This window comes from Pangasianodon hypophthalmus, chromosome 24, assembly GCF_027358585.1.
Source record: "Pangasianodon hypophthalmus isolate fPanHyp1 chromosome 24, fPanHyp1.pri, whole genome shotgun sequence".
Lineage (NCBI taxonomy): Eukaryota > Metazoa > Chordata > Actinopteri > Siluriformes > Pangasiidae > Pangasianodon > Pangasianodon hypophthalmus.
Window position 1 is genome coordinate 11,311,218 of NC_069733.1, and position 17,814 is coordinate 11,329,031.

Consider the following 17,814-nt stretch of genomic DNA (forward strand, 5'->3'; position numbering starts at 1 on the left):
GTGTGAATTTAGCACTTTGGAATACAGTTACAAGCAGATTCAAAATTGTTCACCACTCCCAGATCTCGTTTCTTACATTATATTGCAATAAACACTGTAGTTTCATTGCACCAATTACTTCAGCAAAAGACAGCTGAGCTCCATTTATTGAAAAATGTGTTCCAGGTTGCAGTATTCATTCACTGAAACTGTAATAAGGATATTCTAAATTAGTTCTTTTGAAATTAGTGTAAAACCGATATAAGGAATTTCTCATCAGTAATCAAGCCAAAGGGTTATTAAGTGGAAACACTAAAGCATCCATTCTCATGGCATTGAACTAAATTACCTCATGCAATTATTCTCTGTTCATCACTTGTATAGGCTGTGTAACTGGTTGCTGATCAGATAAAAGGAAAGGAACAGTGAATGAATTGCAGGGGACTTGGCAGGAACAGAGAACGACCTCAACACTATAAATAAGGATAATTACATCAACTAGCTTTTACTTACTTGAGATCCTTACACAGATTTCTAGCCACAAACTATTCTGGTCGAGTTTCCACAGTGTTTTTGCAGTGAGCAACTGACAAAAAAAATCTGACCCCAGTTCAGCTTAATACGGCCCTCAGGAATCCGGTCCGCTTTGTGCTCTCAGCGGACAGTGTGTCTGCTAATTTGATCAGTGCTCACTGATTCGTTAAGCCCTGCACGCTGTTACTGAACTCATTCCCAGGCATGGAATTTGGGTGTCAAGGTCATACACTTTGCCTTGTTTTATAAGAATAGACCTCTCAGGGTGCCATGTCTAATGAATGCATCTTGAGTGTGGAGTGACAACACCATCTGACTTGTCTCAGTCTTCTGAAGGAGAAGCGAATTCAGTTTAATGAACCCCTGATCTCGCAAGCCAGAGCAGTTTACACTAGAGAGTCTGGTATTTTTCATCATTAATACATATTTTGACAAGAGGAGGTCTGGCATTGCAAATCACCCACCATATTTATTTGCTACTATTTCAAACAAAACTCTTTGTAAAGACTTTTTCCAGTTTAGTGATTATATCTTGCTATGTTCAAAAGTTGTTGTTTTTTTTTATTTGGCATGCAGAAATGCATATACAGGGAAATGCTGATTACAGATTTCAAGAATCTGAAGCTTGTGGTCAGCTAAGTGTAAAAAATGGTACAAGATGCTGTGTGAGGCACAGGTGCAGTGTCTAAAGATATTACTTGTAAACTCAGCACTGACAATTTTTGAAAAGGAGTGCACAGATTTTGTTCATTTCCCCGATACTGTATAGGCATCAGAGACTTTTTTTGTTTTGTTTTATTTTTTATGAACACTTTCATCTGTAATAAAGAATAAGGCCAGGCATGACCCTGAAGTTCAGAAAATAAAAAAGGAATAAAACACAACAGGGTGTACTGTTATAGGAAAATAATGAACAAAGCCGAAGGCCATTATCACCCTGAAGCGGATTACTTTCCAATATCTTCACATCCCGAAGTGTTTTATTCCTCTCATACCACATCAGTCTGTCAATGGTTACAATTTTTAATTTATTAATGAGTGACACAAATTGCTTTTAAGCATTTACAGTTACATTCAATGTTATAAAATGTCTTTGAAACAAGTTATTTTATGTTAGCACTTACGCTATAGCAGCTATAAACAGTGGTTCCCTCATCAGCCTCTCTTTTATCTTTCTCGTGAATCAACACCTTCTGACCAATTAGATTTGAGAATTCAGCAACCCTATAGTATAGCTAGAATTAAAGAAGATACATTTTTGTATCTGAAACACTGAGATAGTGTTAATGATATAATACTCAGGTGATTTTTCATATACATTACACTTCTTCACCCACTTTTCAACATGCATGTCTCTGGAGGGATTTTTCCTGTGGGAACATCAGACCTGCTGTACTCAGGTCTCATGTAATTGCGGGCCTGGATGAGGAGTGAGGTTTCCACTTTGATGTTTAGAAGCTGACTTCCAGGTCACAAGGTCACTGTTTATCTCCATGGCTCCCTTATTACCACTGAACATCCTCCCGAGAGCGGAGTTCCTCCAGACCTGTTCACCATGGCACTATACAAAGCATTATGTGCATGAGGGCACAGTAATATCATACCATCATGAACACCTGAAACCTTTTGAGATTAGGACTGAGGCACAAATGAATATGAAGTTAAAGACTGATGGAGCTAATAATATGGAAAATATTGCTTTGTTGAAGTCTATGACCATTATTCAGGCAAATATGGGATGTTATTGTTGAAGCATGTACTATGAAGGACAAATATATATTAGGAGATGCATTATGAAAGCCTCATATTATTTCATAATGACTATTCACATCCCTTACACTGAGATATGAATGGAAAGCTCAGCTGTGACATTAGCAGCAAAATGTAAATTCAGCAAATGAAAGGCATTTTGGTTTTTGCCATTTATGTTCCAATAAATACTTCAAAATGTTACATGTTTATATAGATGCATATTTAAATTTTTAATTAAAACATCCTTAAATGCTTTTTAAAAGTATAAACCAATACAAAAGAAAAACACAGCCTTCTTGACATGATAAACGCCTCCTACAGCCTGCACTACTCCCAAACACTGTGTGCTTAGATTAAAAAAAAAAAAAAACGGCAAGATAAACAGGCAGTATTTCGCCGAGGACTGAGCTCGTAGCAAAGAAAGGTTCACGTATTACTCCAGAGATATGGAATTGGTACATGTTTAAAAAGTCAGATGAAGAGGTTTATGTAAAATATAATGCTGCATTACATCCTAAGCAGTAATACACCAGTTGGAATTACGTCATTTTCCACTTCGGCACATTAGACAGACAAAGTGGGAAAATAGACGCCCCTATGTTTGTATTTTGTTAGCAACCAGTTAGGCAGCTAACTCGGATGAGTGATGTACATTTTCTATCTCAAACAGCGAACTGTATCGTCAGTGTTTTAGATTTAACAAACTAATATGTCTGTATGTAGATTAATCTAAAGCTAATTCTTGTATATACAGTATAACTCATTTAAACGTAAAAAGTTTTACTTTGTTTATTCCTGATGCTGTGCGCAGCCATGTTGATTTGACGTCACACTATAAACAGGGAAGACAGTCGGAGTTGAGAAGAATACCCCAAGTTGACTTCTCAGTTGCGGTGGCATCTCATGTCCCGAAAGACATGGTCCGTTTACTCTGTCAAGAAAGAAAGGCTCACTAAGTTGTGAAAAACTAGTGATAGTGCCATCTATAGCAAATAGTGCAAACAATGGTTTTTTAAATATTCTTTCTTTAAAAAAATTTTATTTAAAAGAACCATTGTTTACACTATTTGCTGTAGATGGTGCTATTACTATTTTTGCACATCTACATTTTCCAAAGTCCATTCTAATAAATAAAGAAAAAACTTTAAGTAAATTGCATAATTTTTCAATTGCATTATGTAAGAACAAAAAAAAAATTAAATCACAATTGAGAATCATTCACAAAGTTGAAAAACAATCAAGTTTTTTTTTTTTTTTGGGCCCAGGCCTATCTGGAGGATACATGCTGTATACAAAGGAAACCAAAATGTGTGAGCATTCCTGGTTCCGAATTGTAAATGAACACAGTGCATTTTAGCGTTCTCAGTTCTTTTCTGCATAATGGCCATCACTTTAGATTATGGTGTTTCCTCTCTGACTCCTGATGGGGCATGTAATGCAGAAGAGTACCTAAGGCTTAGGTCTTGTCACAATGATTGTTCATACTCATCTGAGTATTCTTTAGTCCCACTTTCTCTTTCAAATACTACTCATTTGTGATTTATTTTTAGTCTCTGCACTATACAAAATCTAATAAATTAATGAGTTTTTACATGAATCCAGAATTCTGACTTGAATGTGTGGTTTTTTTTTTTTTTTTTTTTTTTTTTTTTGTGAAAAATAATTTTGGATTCAGAATGGCCCAAGCACAATCTGTCAACATAAGTTTTCCAATCATGTCCTGTTTCACTAATTCACAAATTGAAACCGATGTAATAGCATGAATTTGGGAAGTTTTTACATATAATGAAGGAACCCTTTGCATGGATGGTGAAATGTCTTAAAACAGAGGTTCAGTGGCCTTCATTTACTACTATTTGGCATTACAAAATATTGCAAATGACTGAAAAATTTCATAAACATATCTGGAATCGCCTGTGCTTTTTTACAAGTCAGTGTAAATTTCAAGTACAAATACAAACATTTTCACTTTGCCTGTGAGAAATATTTCTGTACCAAAAAGAAAAGCACAATGACTTAAGGTTTGCAACTTTTTCCACTTTTCTTTAGGCAAAAGCTAGCTGTCTATCCATGAAGAGTTTCCTCTGGACAACACAAAACACTTTTAAGGAGTTTGCTTTCTGAAAGTGGAGGGTGCACACCTCTCAACAAAAGGTAATTCTGTCTTATACTTTTCAGTTCTCAGATACTCACTTTAAACGGTTTGTACTGGTTACTTCTTACGCTCCCTTCAACCATTCCTTTTAACGCACTTTGTTGTGCTTTGCAGTCTGATAACTGTATGACTCAACATGTTTGAAGGTCATGTGGCTGTGGGCTAGGCACTTTATGCCGAGTTAGCTGTAGCTGGCTAATATAATTCAATTTGGATGAAAGCATTTACTATTTACATTTTTTTTCTCTCATTTAACATTCATACATACTCTTTCAACATCATGAGGCCTTTTTTCCACATAAAAAGGCCTGATGTTTTTAAATTGGAGTGTCAGTTTGTGGTTTCACCGTCCTACTCCTTTTGCTTGAGCACGTATTCTTAGACAGAGCTCCATTGTGAAGGTGCTATCTTTGTGAATGGATGTCCGGATGCTTTTGACACACTGTCAACCACAGCACTCGGCACACATCATGGTGTAACTGCACACCACAATGTGCTTATAAAAGAGCTTGATTTGCCATAGTGTGTATAAAAAAAAAAAATTAAAGCACCTAAGACATTTCATATTCTTGTGCACTACAACTAACAGAAAAAGGGTAAGATATGTGTATGTGTAATGCTAGTAGCTAATATTGAATCTCTTTCCCAGTATTTAAAATTACTGGGAATCATATTGTCACATTAAGTTTCTATTTGGATTAAGAAAGAATGAGAGGTAGAACTGTGTAATGCTAAGGTCACGATGTATTAAATTATTCAGCTCTGGGTTTGTTTGATTTTTTTTTTTAAACAGGTTAGGTGGTAGACATGTAGAAACCTGTAGGCTTTAAGTGACTCCTTAAGCAAATGTGTACACTAGTTTTTTTTTTTTGTTTTTTTTTTTTCCTTCCATGCCCAACGCTAACATTGTCCAGCAAACTTTTTTCTATGCCAAAGTGCTCACGAAGATATGTCTCCTGAGATGCGCCACCCATTGGCCACAAGCTTCAGAATCTTGAAGGTGGGAGTCTGATTCTGTTTGAGGCTATTCTTTCATTAGATTTGAGCCGATTGACATTGGTATCAGGAATCACTGATAGGTTCCATCTCTCGTGATTGCTATTAAATTAGATGATTTAAATGCTAGATGTTTCTGCAGCTGGGGACAAATCACTCTTTGCTCCACCAGTCACCCTACACTTTGTGTATTAAAAGTCAGAATTCGTGCTTTAGATATGGCAGGTGAAAAATTGTTTGGGACTCTTAAGTGGAGTCCAGAGTAACAATACAACTATAGATAGCACAACTCCAGTGAAAGTTTCAGCCCTCCAGGCTACACATCTAAGAATGAAAACATTTAACTATAAATAAAACCAAAAACGTTTGACCACCTTTCACCTTTTATTGTGTTATTTCAGCCAAATGTAATGCTTAGTAATATAAGGTTCTGTCCTGTTTAAGAATGAACAAGAGATAGAAAGTATGGTAATGAAAATATAATCTGTGGAGGTGATGAAGATGAAACTTAGAAAAGGACGGCCATGTGCTCGTCTTGAGGCACATGTGGAATGGTTTTTGGGGTCGAGCTTGTTTGTACTCTGTGTCTCTCTGCTGCCTGCAGCATTTGTTCCAATGTTATTGTCTTCCTGACATATTGAACAACACCATCTGTCAAGTAGTAGGACAAAGCTATTGTGCACTTCTCCTGTGTGGGTTATGCCATCCTGCCATAATGCCATAATATTCAAGAATTAATGTGTATACCCAAAACAATGGGTAAACACTGCACCCTCGCCCTGACCAAACTGTCCTTAATCTGTGGCTGGTAGAGGACAGATTGGACAATGGCATATTTAACACAAAGTCACAAGCCTGATTTCTGTGCGCATATGCACATATTTGTGCAGTGAAAACCTTTTGAACTTTGTGACAACAAGCTTTTAGGAGCAATATCTAGTGACTGGATTGAAAAAAGTGTAAGACATTCTGTCTCACTGGATACGGGATAAGTCTGAGTTTGGTCGTTTGCAATATCATTCAAATAGACTCCTACTTGTAAAGTACTGGCAGTTCTTGTCCATTTTAGTTGACAGAATGTACTGTACAGTCTAGTGATAGGCTAGGAGACTGGCGTGTGAGAGTACATGAGTTTAAAAACACTGATGTTCAAGACCACACACAAAATGTGAGATTTTAATCTGTCCTATCTAGGGATGTTGTGGTCTGTGAAACTGGCAATCTTTATGATCTTTATCAAGAGCTTGAAGTTTGGACTATTTTAGTAAAGCTTTAACTGGATGGCCATTTCTCTAAGCATAATGAAGTATTTTAAACAGTGCAGTATTTTGATATTATGATTAAACATTTCCTTTTCTTATAAAAACGTTAATTGTTAATGCATTTGACTCGTCAGACTTTTAACCACACCTTTAGTGTTTGTATTGTAATCTTTCTTGGTTCTGAATTGAACATTAATACTTGGAAAATGACTTTAGGACTGGCTGGTTTGCTTAATGTGGTCATTTCTTAAGAAAACATTACATTTTCTATAAACAGGTGTTTTGTCCCTGCAACACGCCCTATACACAACTAGTGCTTCCATTATTGTGCCAGAGGCCATCTTGGCCTGTCTCTATTTTACCACAGGAACTTATTTCTGCTGTGATTGCATGCACCTCCATTCAATCCTGCCATGAGTGGTGATGCAGCACACTAACAAGGGAGCAAACCCCAAAGCCCCAGGACTGGTAGGATAGGGACAACAACCAAAATTGCCAGAGTATGCAGGATGTATGTTCTCTTCCTTTCCACATTGCACTAGGTTGAAAATAGAGCTAGTTATAACAATGTGTTTCATGGATCCATCTTCTGCAAAAAGTATTTAATTATTGAATGTAGATTTATCACTTGATATCACCAAGGTCATATGTCTCAGCAAATTGGAAGTGTCAAGAAAACAGCATCTTTGCTTGTCCCACCCTCCAGCCCTAGGGCTACTCTGCTGTAGGGCTCTGAAAGCATATGACATATTTATTAGCCTAGGGAATATGTATATGCTCATGTCGGTTGGTCCTCAACAGCATCAGTAAGCCCAGTCCAAATCATCATGCCTCCTGATATCTGTCTGAATAGCAAAGAAGGTATTTAATCATCCCTGACCATGATGTCACCTCATGTTGTCCCTCTGGGCTGTCTTCACCACTGAAAACAAAAGGCTAGCTATGACAGGGGGAAATAGTGGGACGAACAGCTGCTCTGCTCTAGCAGATGGAGAGGCATAAACAGTAGATCAGAGTCTTGAATATGGATCCAAGCGAATACAATAGGACCAGCCACACGGCAATGAGCCGTTTCATGATTATGCAAAAGCATGCCTGGTGGAGTCCTGTGTCAGTGATTGTGTAATGCGTGTGTTTTCCAGCTGAGTTGTTGAAGGTCATTATTCTTCTTGTCAGTTGCTATTTGAATTTATATATATATGCAAAGTGATATCGGAAATGGCCATTAAAGCACATTTGAAGACCAATCCACAGGTGATTTGTTATACATGTATAGGGGATGCTTTAGTTGTTTGTTTTAGGAGCATGGGAAGTCCTCCTTTGTAAGGCAGAAAGGGAAACTGGTTTTTAATGTGCTGCTAGCAAAGGGGCTCACATTTGATGGATAAGATTGCCAGTTCCCTAGTTGGTCCTTTAGCTGCACCTGTGGCTCAGAGGTAGTTTTGTTTGCATAGTACCATTTGATGCTTGGCCAGCTCAAGTGACCTGGTCAGACAAATCCCACTTGTTTTTAAACCCAGCTGTGTTTAAAACTGGCAAGGTGAGTTTGGTTGGAAATTCATTCCACTGTAGACTTATGGGTTATACTTTTTGATGTTTTTCAGTTCAGTTTTACCAAAGGTTAAACTCACATGTTCTCACATCTTGACATAATTATTTTCCTTAAGATTTGTACTGAATTGTAATATTTGCTACATTTGCTTTCTCCTCATATGCAAGGCCAGACTTTTTTACTTGTTATTCTCTCTCTACTTTTGGATTCTCTCTCTACTTTTTGGATGATGCCTAGGAATACTGAAAGACGTCATGCGCAGCCATTTAGTTTAAAAAGTCAGACGACTTCTTAAAAGGCTGTTTTGGAATAAACTGGCCTTTCGGTTCACTTAAAGTCAACCATCCATCTCCATAGGATTCCAGGCCGAGGTAACCGGACACTTCACGGGTCAAACAAGCATGCTGACAGGTTGCTGAATACAACAGTTTGAAGTTGGGCGAGCAAAGCCCTCTGTTGTTCCTTGATTTAACTACAGCTTTCTTTTGGAGCTTTGGAGCTAAGAGTGGACGACAAGAGCTTCGGAAGGTCACCCAACTCATTAAGCGGTGGAATTCCTGGGTGCTATGCAAACATTTGCCATTGTGTTTCAAAAGTTAAAAAGTACAAGGTGACCATCTGAATCAAGCTGAATTTCTAGATTGAATCCCATCTGACTCAGTGCTCAGTGTGTATGTTTTTTGTGAAAGGAGGTTAGGGGTCTCTTGTTGTCTCACCATATTTCAGAGCTCTGAAGTAGGGAATACCAGCCGTGGGCCCCTCAGTCTGCCTGGCTCCACCGGAGAGCTAAATAAATAACTGGCTCCAGCCTGTCCTTGGTCAAATGGACAGAGGGGAGCTGATAACAAAGAAAAGGGGGACAAAAGGTAAAAGAAAGGGCATGAGCAGCAAAGAATGACCATGAACTAGACAAAGTGTAAGTCTAGGCGACCTAAGATCTGAGTGATTATTGAAAGAAAACCTGCACTGAGGAAGAGCTGAACTTGTCACGATGTCTATATGTGTCAGAAAGAGAGGGCGTAAGCGATTTAGACACCTCCCAGCCCCTGCAATTGTCTCTTGGGTATGCAAAGGGGGAGGTCGAGCCATTGTTGAATGACACCGTGAGTTTGTCCAGAGCCCATCTGAGCCTCACTGCATGCGGTCTCTCTGTTAGCGATGAAGAAGATAACATCTTTCAAGCACATTTTGCAAGCACATTTTGTGTTCTTCTGAATTGCACATTATAGTTTGGTCAAAAACGTTTCATTATTTCATTTTTATTTGGATATCTTGGGCACCTTTTATTCACCCAAATTCTTTGGACTGTGCTGGAGAATCATGGGACAAAGCAGTTCTGAGGTAATTTTGATCTCTTTTTGTGAATGTGACACCTGTGTGTGGTGGATAGAGACTATATAATAGAGTGAAACTTTCTTTTAGGTTACATTCCACAGTCTCTTAAACAGAAGAAGGCCAAATCTCTTTCATAGCTTGATATTGTCTTGTTAAACATAAATGAGCAGGTGATTTTTTTTTTTTATATATATATATTTTGTCCATGTCTCTAGATGGCAGTGTTGCCTGAGTGTAATCAGCCAAACCTGCAGCAGCAAGCAGCACAAATTAATCTTAACACGTACTGCTTTAGCCCATTAGCTCGGCATAGGTCTAGATAATGTAATGTGTTCAGTAGATTAGATCAGTTCAGGTTTTTAACCTCCCCACCCTGAACAATAGTAGTGTCTTATTCAGTAGACTATATTACTGCTTTGAGAAAATGGCTGGACTGAGGCTTTTTGGCACATGAGACGAAAGAAATAATGAAGGTGCCAGCAGACTGTATATTTAGTGAGTGAATACTCTTTCATCTGAAAGGTCGATGTCTTCCAGCTTTTCTTACACACTGCTTTGAAATCCACATTAAACACTGCATGTTTCTTGTAATGTTTAATTTGTCTGACAGAATCACAACAATTTCTCTGAGGAATAGCCCTGAGAAATGTAAAGTGACTGTGGCCTTTTTCTGTTATTCTAGACCTGTAATTTAGCAGAAAGAAAATCTGTGTTTTTCTGCTGAAGTCATTTTAAGCTCCTTACATTCTTGGAGTTGAGTTGTGTGTGTGTGTGTGTGTGTGTGTGTGTGTGTGTGTGTGTGTGTGTTAGCGAGCGAGCGAGAGAGAGAGAGAGAGAGAGAGAGAGAGGGAATTTTAAATTAAATGAGGCATTGAAATCCAATCCAGTGACCTAATCCTGAGATGTCAGTTATTACTGCCTCCAGACACATTAAAATTCTTTATTCCTATTAGAAAACAACTGATGTTTCTAGCTTAGTTTCGCCTTTCTTGGGCGGTTTAGACTGATCACCTGCTACACCATACCATGTCCACACCTTGAGGTTCTGCCTCTAAAGGAATGCAGCTGTCTTTTATGCAGGAATGTTGCTTGAATGTTAAGCAGAACTTTAACTTGTGCAGAAAGGAGGAAGGAATGCCTTTTTTTTTTTTTACTGTAAACTAATGTGAAATCAGATTTGCTCTTTTAATAATAATCAATAAATGGTCAAAACATCCATAGACCACAGCTCCATTTTTTTTTTTTTTAGTTAAAACTTGGCTCATCGATTACCTGAACATAACGAACTGGTGTTCTGCTGTTTTTTAAGCACCGGCATGTTCAAAGACAGAAATAGGAACGTTTCATGGAACATACACATGATGCCCATTTCATTAATAAACAGACCTTTTGCCTCTCCCCAAGAGAGCTGTTTATTGCTAATACATCTGGGCGTGATGGTGATCAGGACAAAAGTAGATCATGATGAAGTCATTCTCACTGCCAGGCTCAAATGAAGGTGTATATTTAGCATGACTGAATTGGGGTTGGCTCCACTTCGCCAGGCCTCTTTTCATTTTGAAATCCTTGTGTTGCCTGGAGTGCATAGTCATCTTTAGTAGGAGGAGTGTGACTGCTAAAAGATTTGACTTCAACAAATAGATGACAGACATTTTGGATAGCGTTGGTGTATGCTGTTCTGGAGAGTCGGGTAATCCAGTGTACTTTTTAAAGGCAGGTTTTTGACCAAAAGTTAAAATCACAAGATACCCCGTGGTGCCTTGCTTGGGGATTTATAGCCTGTTGATTGGAATAGCTGTGAATTGATTCTTTAGCTTCTTGCCTTAGACTAGCATCGATTCAAAAATTAAATAGCCTTTAAGAAATCCCATTTTAATTTGGAAGCCCAGCCCTTTGAGCAGAAAAGACCTAAGAAGGGAGGAAAGGAGGTAATTCAGGAAAGTGGAAGGGAGAAAGAAAACTCGTCTTTGATTCTGGGTCTTCATTGTTTTCTCGGACGCTTGTCAAGATAATTATATCGCTTTGAAGCTGGATTTGAAAGGAGAGGATGGGGCACGGTATGGTGGCTTTGGTAATAAAAGTGTGGTTGTTGTAGCACTGCTAAGCTCCAGTGCCTTGGCCCAGACCAAGCCTAATGCGAATGCACAGGTGTGCCCTCCTTCCTTTTTTTTGTACTCCAGTCTCTAGAATTGCCATGCTTGGGTTAATGAACTCCAGCTGCCTGCATTCAAAGACAAATAGCTGCCAGTTAAGCTTCAAAATCACGTCTTCATAAGTGGGGTAGGGGTAGCTGGTGAGGGGTAGGAAAAACATGGCGCTTGTATACACCACACAGTTTTTCCATCACTGGAAAACAGCCGTGCATGCTGGAAAATCAACCACTTTTATGAGGTGATAGGAGCAGGCTTTTTCACTTTTTCACAGTGGCTGCTAATGAAGAGGCAGACAGCTGTCTGAGTTTCTGCTGGTAACAAGAAGATGAAATTTGTCTTTTTCCTTCTATTTTGGCTTTTGTCTAAGAAGGGCAGGGAATACATTGGTCATCACTCAAACCTCTCCTGCATCCTTGCATCCACTCTTTGGCTTTGATTAAACCAACTAAGCCTTTAGGGTTTGCACAATTTGCTCAGCGCCTGCAGCCTCCATACTGTATGTCTACAAAGGACGCAACAGTGGTCTTAAGTCAAAGAACTGGCGAATGAACTGGAACGACTATGTGTTTTCTAATGGTAGAGCTCTTAAATGCCACTCCTCCCTCTGAACCTGGGGTTTCACATTACTCCCATCACAGTCTCTTCGTCAGGATAATTGGGTTGAAATAGTTGGTCATGGTTCATAGTTAATTTAGCTTAAGTGTTGATGTCTTGATGGTGTAAAATAGTGTAAAATTGATGCTAAATTGTTTGAGACTGACAGACCATCACTGATTGACAATTCTGTCAGGGATAGATGGACGATTTCTGAGAATTAACCAGTGTGTGGTGGGTCTGTTATTTTTCTTGATGTTTTTTTCTTTTTTTATTAAGCTGGGTTATTAGCTACTACTTGGCTCTGCATACAAGGTGGTCATATGTTATTTTAATTAAACAGGGCACACTTTTAAAAATAATCCATATATCATCGACTTGATGTCAAAAAAGTGATGTCGAATTGGTGTCTTGTGTGGGATCGTTCTGCCATTTTGGTCAGCTTCGTTCTTTGTTTACGATACTTAGGGGAATTAGTAGAGCTTTTGTTCTGCAGTTGACTGTACATGCTGTGCACATCTACACTCGTGGAGGAGGGACAGAGATACTGGGTGTGGTTCTTGAACATTTCGAACCAGTCTGTTGAGTGGTCAAACATGAGGAAGCAGATTTCTGGACAAATGCATAACAAAATTGTGAAAAGACAATGATTATAAAGTCTTGGTTCGACACCCTGAGCTACATTTCAAATTACTTAAGAAGGAAAGTAGGCTAAGGCTAGTAGAAGGAAGTTGGGTGAAAAATACATGAACGAAATTGTGACTGGGTGATTAAGTGGCATTGCTGTTTGCGTCACATTAATGACATTCATGTTAATAGCTCAGGTGGTGTTTGGGACGGCATAGAACAAAGTGTTCAGCACCGATTTACTGGCAAGAAATAAATTAGGGAGGGTGTCTTGTTGGCTGGTGGAATTGTCTATTAAGCTTCACCCAAAATGTAGACGCATTTGGCCACTGAGTGAGCAAGCTGTGACAGGTAAAGGGAGGATGGAAATATCACAGATATGTCTAAATATTTCCATATGAAGATTATGTGAGAAGATTGGATCTGTGTTTGAATATGGGCTCCTTTCTTCAAAGTGGGCCATGGCCTTATGATTAGTCATAAGTAGCAAAAAGCCATGCCATGTGTACCTAATTCTGTTTCAAACAGCTTTAGTATTATTATTATTATTAGCTTTAATAAAATCCAGCATGTTCACTTTTGCAAGAATCTATTTAAATTTCACGTTGATGTCTAGCTATCTGAAATGTAACAATGTTATCCCTACGTTTTTAATGCTCTTCTCCTCCCTGAGAGATCTGAATCAGTACATTGCATAGACCTGCACACGCCTGCAGCATTTTGCCTCTGCCTGGGTGGAACTGTCAGGCGATTCCTTTCAGCTCTTTAGAGACATGGAATGTGTTAGCTGAGCTCACTAGTATGCGTCTTCATCTTGACTGATGATACCTCACACCAACAGAACTAGTTCCACTTTTTTCTTATTTCATGAGAATAGTATTAGTAAGAGATTTGGGGCAGTACAGATTACTCCTGGAAGGATTTTGGTGATCCTGATGCTAGTCACAGGTATTGTTGTACTAGCATGATGCTGTTATATGAGTACAGACTAAGTTGTATTAACATTGTTAATTTAAAAAAAAAAAAAAATCATCTTTTTTTTTTTCTGCAGCATTAGTTGAGGAACATGGCCTGGTCTACTGGTCATAAACTGCACCATGTGTGCACACTGTGCTATTTGACCCAGACAGACCATGTCCAAGTTGATTTATGGATATTTTGACAACACCTGTGATATGATACACCTCCAACCCTTCTTCCACTTTTAAATCTCACTTGCTGGTAATGCATGTATAACCTAAATGAACCTCCCTGCAATCAGGTCAGGACATAACTGGTATTAGACGTTTATGGGTTGGGTGTTGTACATATAGGTGTGCCCTGCAAGTTTACACAGATTCGCTAACTCTCCTGCACATTTTAACTTCTATTAATAAGCTTTAGTGCTGTTACAGTTTTCAGACATGTCTCGATGTTGGTCGTGGCATCCCACCTAGTCCTTCTACCTGAGGGTCTTTTACAGGGTGCAGACTGCTAGACAGTTCACTGATCTGTCCAGGCAGGATGTGTCATTTCCTGATATAGGACCTAGATCATTTCACTGTCATCTCAGCAACTCGGCTAATTCTGGCTGCAACACATTAGACACAGCACTAAGTGCTTTGGTGCAGGACTATGATCGGAGTAGTCTCTGCACCTAACCGTTGAAGAAGTGGAGGGATTTTAGGATGAAGGAGGACGGTAGGTCCATCTAGCTCTGTATTTTGACTATTGTTGTATATTACTACATTCTAAATTAAATTTCTGTCATTGATTTTAAAAAATAATAATAATGGAGTAAATTAAACATGCACAGCATTGCTTTTCAGAGAGTTTAGGATTTATTGTAGAATAAAAAGTGTTATAACTTAATAATCTCCATTGAAAGGCTGAACTTTATAAATACTGCTTAAGGGAATCCAAAGTCAGAGTTATTCTGGTTCCAGTTTAACTGTCATATTTATTTAAAACTTGGCATCTTTGATGTTTCATAATTAATGATAGAATTAAATAGGACTTGCATATGAGCATTAGATATCATGTACTCACCCAGTTCAAGTCTATCCCTTATATTGTGAGACTCCTGACAATATTAGGATTCCTTACAATATAAAGACATTTTGCCAGAGTGCTTATATTGTGAGCAATCTTGCAAAATGATATGTATTGTAATATCTTTTATTGTAATATCTTTAATCTAGCTTTAATTTAAAACGATGTATCTTTGAGATTTATTCGATTGCATGTAATATTTGAACCAGACCATGTGCTACCATAGTTGCATTTTATGCTGCTGTTCTGTGAATTCCCCAAAAGTTTTAAAATAAGAAAGAATTACTTGTACATAAAAGAAGATGAACATGCAGTAAGCTTCTCTGTGCTGTAATATGTCAGTTTTCCCAAAGTGAATCAGGTTTAAGCAGCATTATTATGATTGCTGTAATGTTAATGCTGTCCTGCAGTATGTAATTTCCACACTGGTGATTTTGCTGGGAAAGGAAGTAGCATTTTAGATCCATTTGCCCTCCTTTGGCCAGAGCGTGGCCGGATATTATTGAGTCATAGAGTATAAGACCCTAGGGAGTTTTGGCAAGTCTTCACTTCAAATAGCAGAGAGTTTTGTTCATTGCACAGCTGTCTGATCATGCTGTTCGTTATTGTTCTATTGTTGGGTGCCTAAATGAAGCATGAAGTCAATGTGTGTTTTGGGATGAGTGGTTGAGTTTTTGAGAAAGTGTGCCCTGAAACTGCTCAAGCAAATGAAAAATGGTGCAGTCCATGTTTGACAATGTTCTTTCTCTAATTTTAATGACATTCTCACAGTTTTGTGCATTTTCTGTGGCTTTATAGAATGACGTACAGTGATGCTATTTTGTACCCTAGGAAGTGAATAGGAAGACATTTGGGTTACAACCTTGTTTGATTTCAGAAGCATTTATTTGAGTAACTACTTAAAAAAAAAAACATGCCTATCACTAGTCACCACCTGATAACTTCCAGAGAAACTCCTAATTCATGTTATATGATGATAAAACAACACACACCCAGCCAGGATACGGATAATCCCGGGTTTGCACTCATTGCCGAGCTGTGCCATGTAAATTGGTTCTGCTTTGGTATTTTCTATTATTTTCTATTTGTTTTAGAAAGTACCATTTTTGATGTGTTTCTTTTGGCATTAGTTATAAAGATTAGCATCTAGCATTGTTTAACGTGGTTCTGATCTGCTCTTCTGGGAACAGCACCTTAGGCTTCTATATCCTACTGGTTTTTCAGGAGGTAAACTCAGACTCGACCTCATCTGCACATGTCTGTGTGACTCTGCCTAACATGAGTGATAACATCAGAGTGTGTAGTAGTGACCACCATCCTGGACACTTTCTCACCATGGACTTTAGCACTAGAATTGATGACCATGTGTCGCGTAATCAGCGTTACATGGTCAAAGAGCCTCATTCTGGCCCCTGATTGGTGGGATTCATGTCTGCCTCCTTCCCTGTTTATTTTCACAACAGAGATAAACTAGCTATTGAGCTGGCTCAAGACGAGAAAGTATTTTGTTCCAGTCTATATTTGACCTCATTACTTTTAAAGTTTACCCAGGTTTATTTAGAGTCGCTCTCAGGTGCCACTCTGGAAATGCAGCCCTGTTTTGTTGCCCAGCACTTAAAAAGCAAAGAAGAGCTCTGCTGTGCCCGGATATAGGGGCCTTATGTGCGGAGTTCATACTGACCTAGTTTGCTTTTTCTGCGTATACTACATTGTGCCTTTACGTAAGCCAAAAAATGCAATGTTTGGATACTGCTGAATGAAATCACTTGTGTGTGCTCCATTGGAATGATGATCTATGTAAACTTCATTTATAATTTCCTCTTTCTCTTGAAATGTCCCTTGAACTTCACAGAAAACATTGTCTTAAGGCTTTATAACCATGACTTCTATCTATCTATCTATCTATCTATCTGGTTGGCTGGTTAGTTGTTTAGGTAGTTTGTTAGTTTGTTTGTAGCTATCAAGAAACATGAACATCAAAACAAAACACTGTTCAGCACTATTCACTATATCATAATACTAAGATATAGGCATCAGGAATATGGTTAAGGGTTGGGTTTGTATAAAAACAGCAATAATAGAAGTAACAGAAATAAGAGCAGCAATGCTAATACACACTGTAATGCTAATACAATGTTTACCCACAATCTCCAACAGTACACACAGTTCTAAGCTTGTTCAGTCTGATCTCAGGAGAAAAAAAAATTACACAAATTTGTTGTAAGAAAAATACAAATGCTAACCTTGTCACTAACCTTATTCTTTGTATATATAATAACATCTGAATTGTGCACATTGTTAATAATTTTTAAGTGTGTAACCAGACTGACATTAAAATTAAGCATGTCAAAACACTAGCACTAATTATTTTTTTTTATTATGTGTGTATGCCATAAGCTTTTCTGACTTTGACCTTGCATACAGACAGTGTGCATTGCATGATGTTTTACCTTGCTGTGTGTGTTTCCTGTCGTCAGGTTGCATGGTAAGCTGGATTTGATGCATGGCATTTGCATGACCCCATTCAGCACCTGTGTGGGGTTGAAAGTGATTGGCTGTAGTCATGGCCCAAACCACGCACCTTAACGGCAACCCTGCAGGTAAGACTGCTTCCTAATGAATTGTAGATAAAATTATAGTACTCATACTTTATTTGCCATGAGAGCTATTTGAATGTATAGTTTACTTCTCTAACACATCCCACTGGTGTGGATCAGTGCTGTATTCACTGTGTTTTTTATTTTTGACCCATTTTGTGGCACAAAAAGTGTTAAATGATTGAGACTTCTTAATGAGTCTTTTTTCCCCCCTCATTTTCTGCCAAATTTGATCATTTGCCAGTTA

At 38.3% G+C, this 17,814-nt stretch overlaps 1 protein-coding gene across 6 annotated transcripts in view; it reads left to right on the forward strand.

Moving 5' to 3' along the window:
* The window catches only part of kank1a (KN motif and ankyrin repeat domains 1a), a 47,714-nt gene that overhangs the window by 11,301 nt on the left and 18,599 nt on the right, over positions 1-17,814 (forward strand). For 2 of the 6 annotated variants that reach the window (XM_026930947.3, XM_026930946.3), the window contains exons 2-3: positions 4,315-4,419; positions 17,448-17,570. In XM_026930947.3, the coding sequence (XP_026786748.3) occupies positions 17,534-17,570 (37 nt within the window). In that variant the 5' untranslated portion in view covers positions 4,315-4,419; positions 17,448-17,533. Of the gene's footprint in view, positions 1-4,314; positions 4,420-5,356; positions 5,421-9,361; positions 9,572-14,362; positions 14,620-17,447; positions 17,571-17,814 lie in introns of those variants that run through there. The other 4 variants (XM_034298885.2, XM_026930950.3, XM_053228878.1 and 1 more) reach the window with 4 other exon arrangements.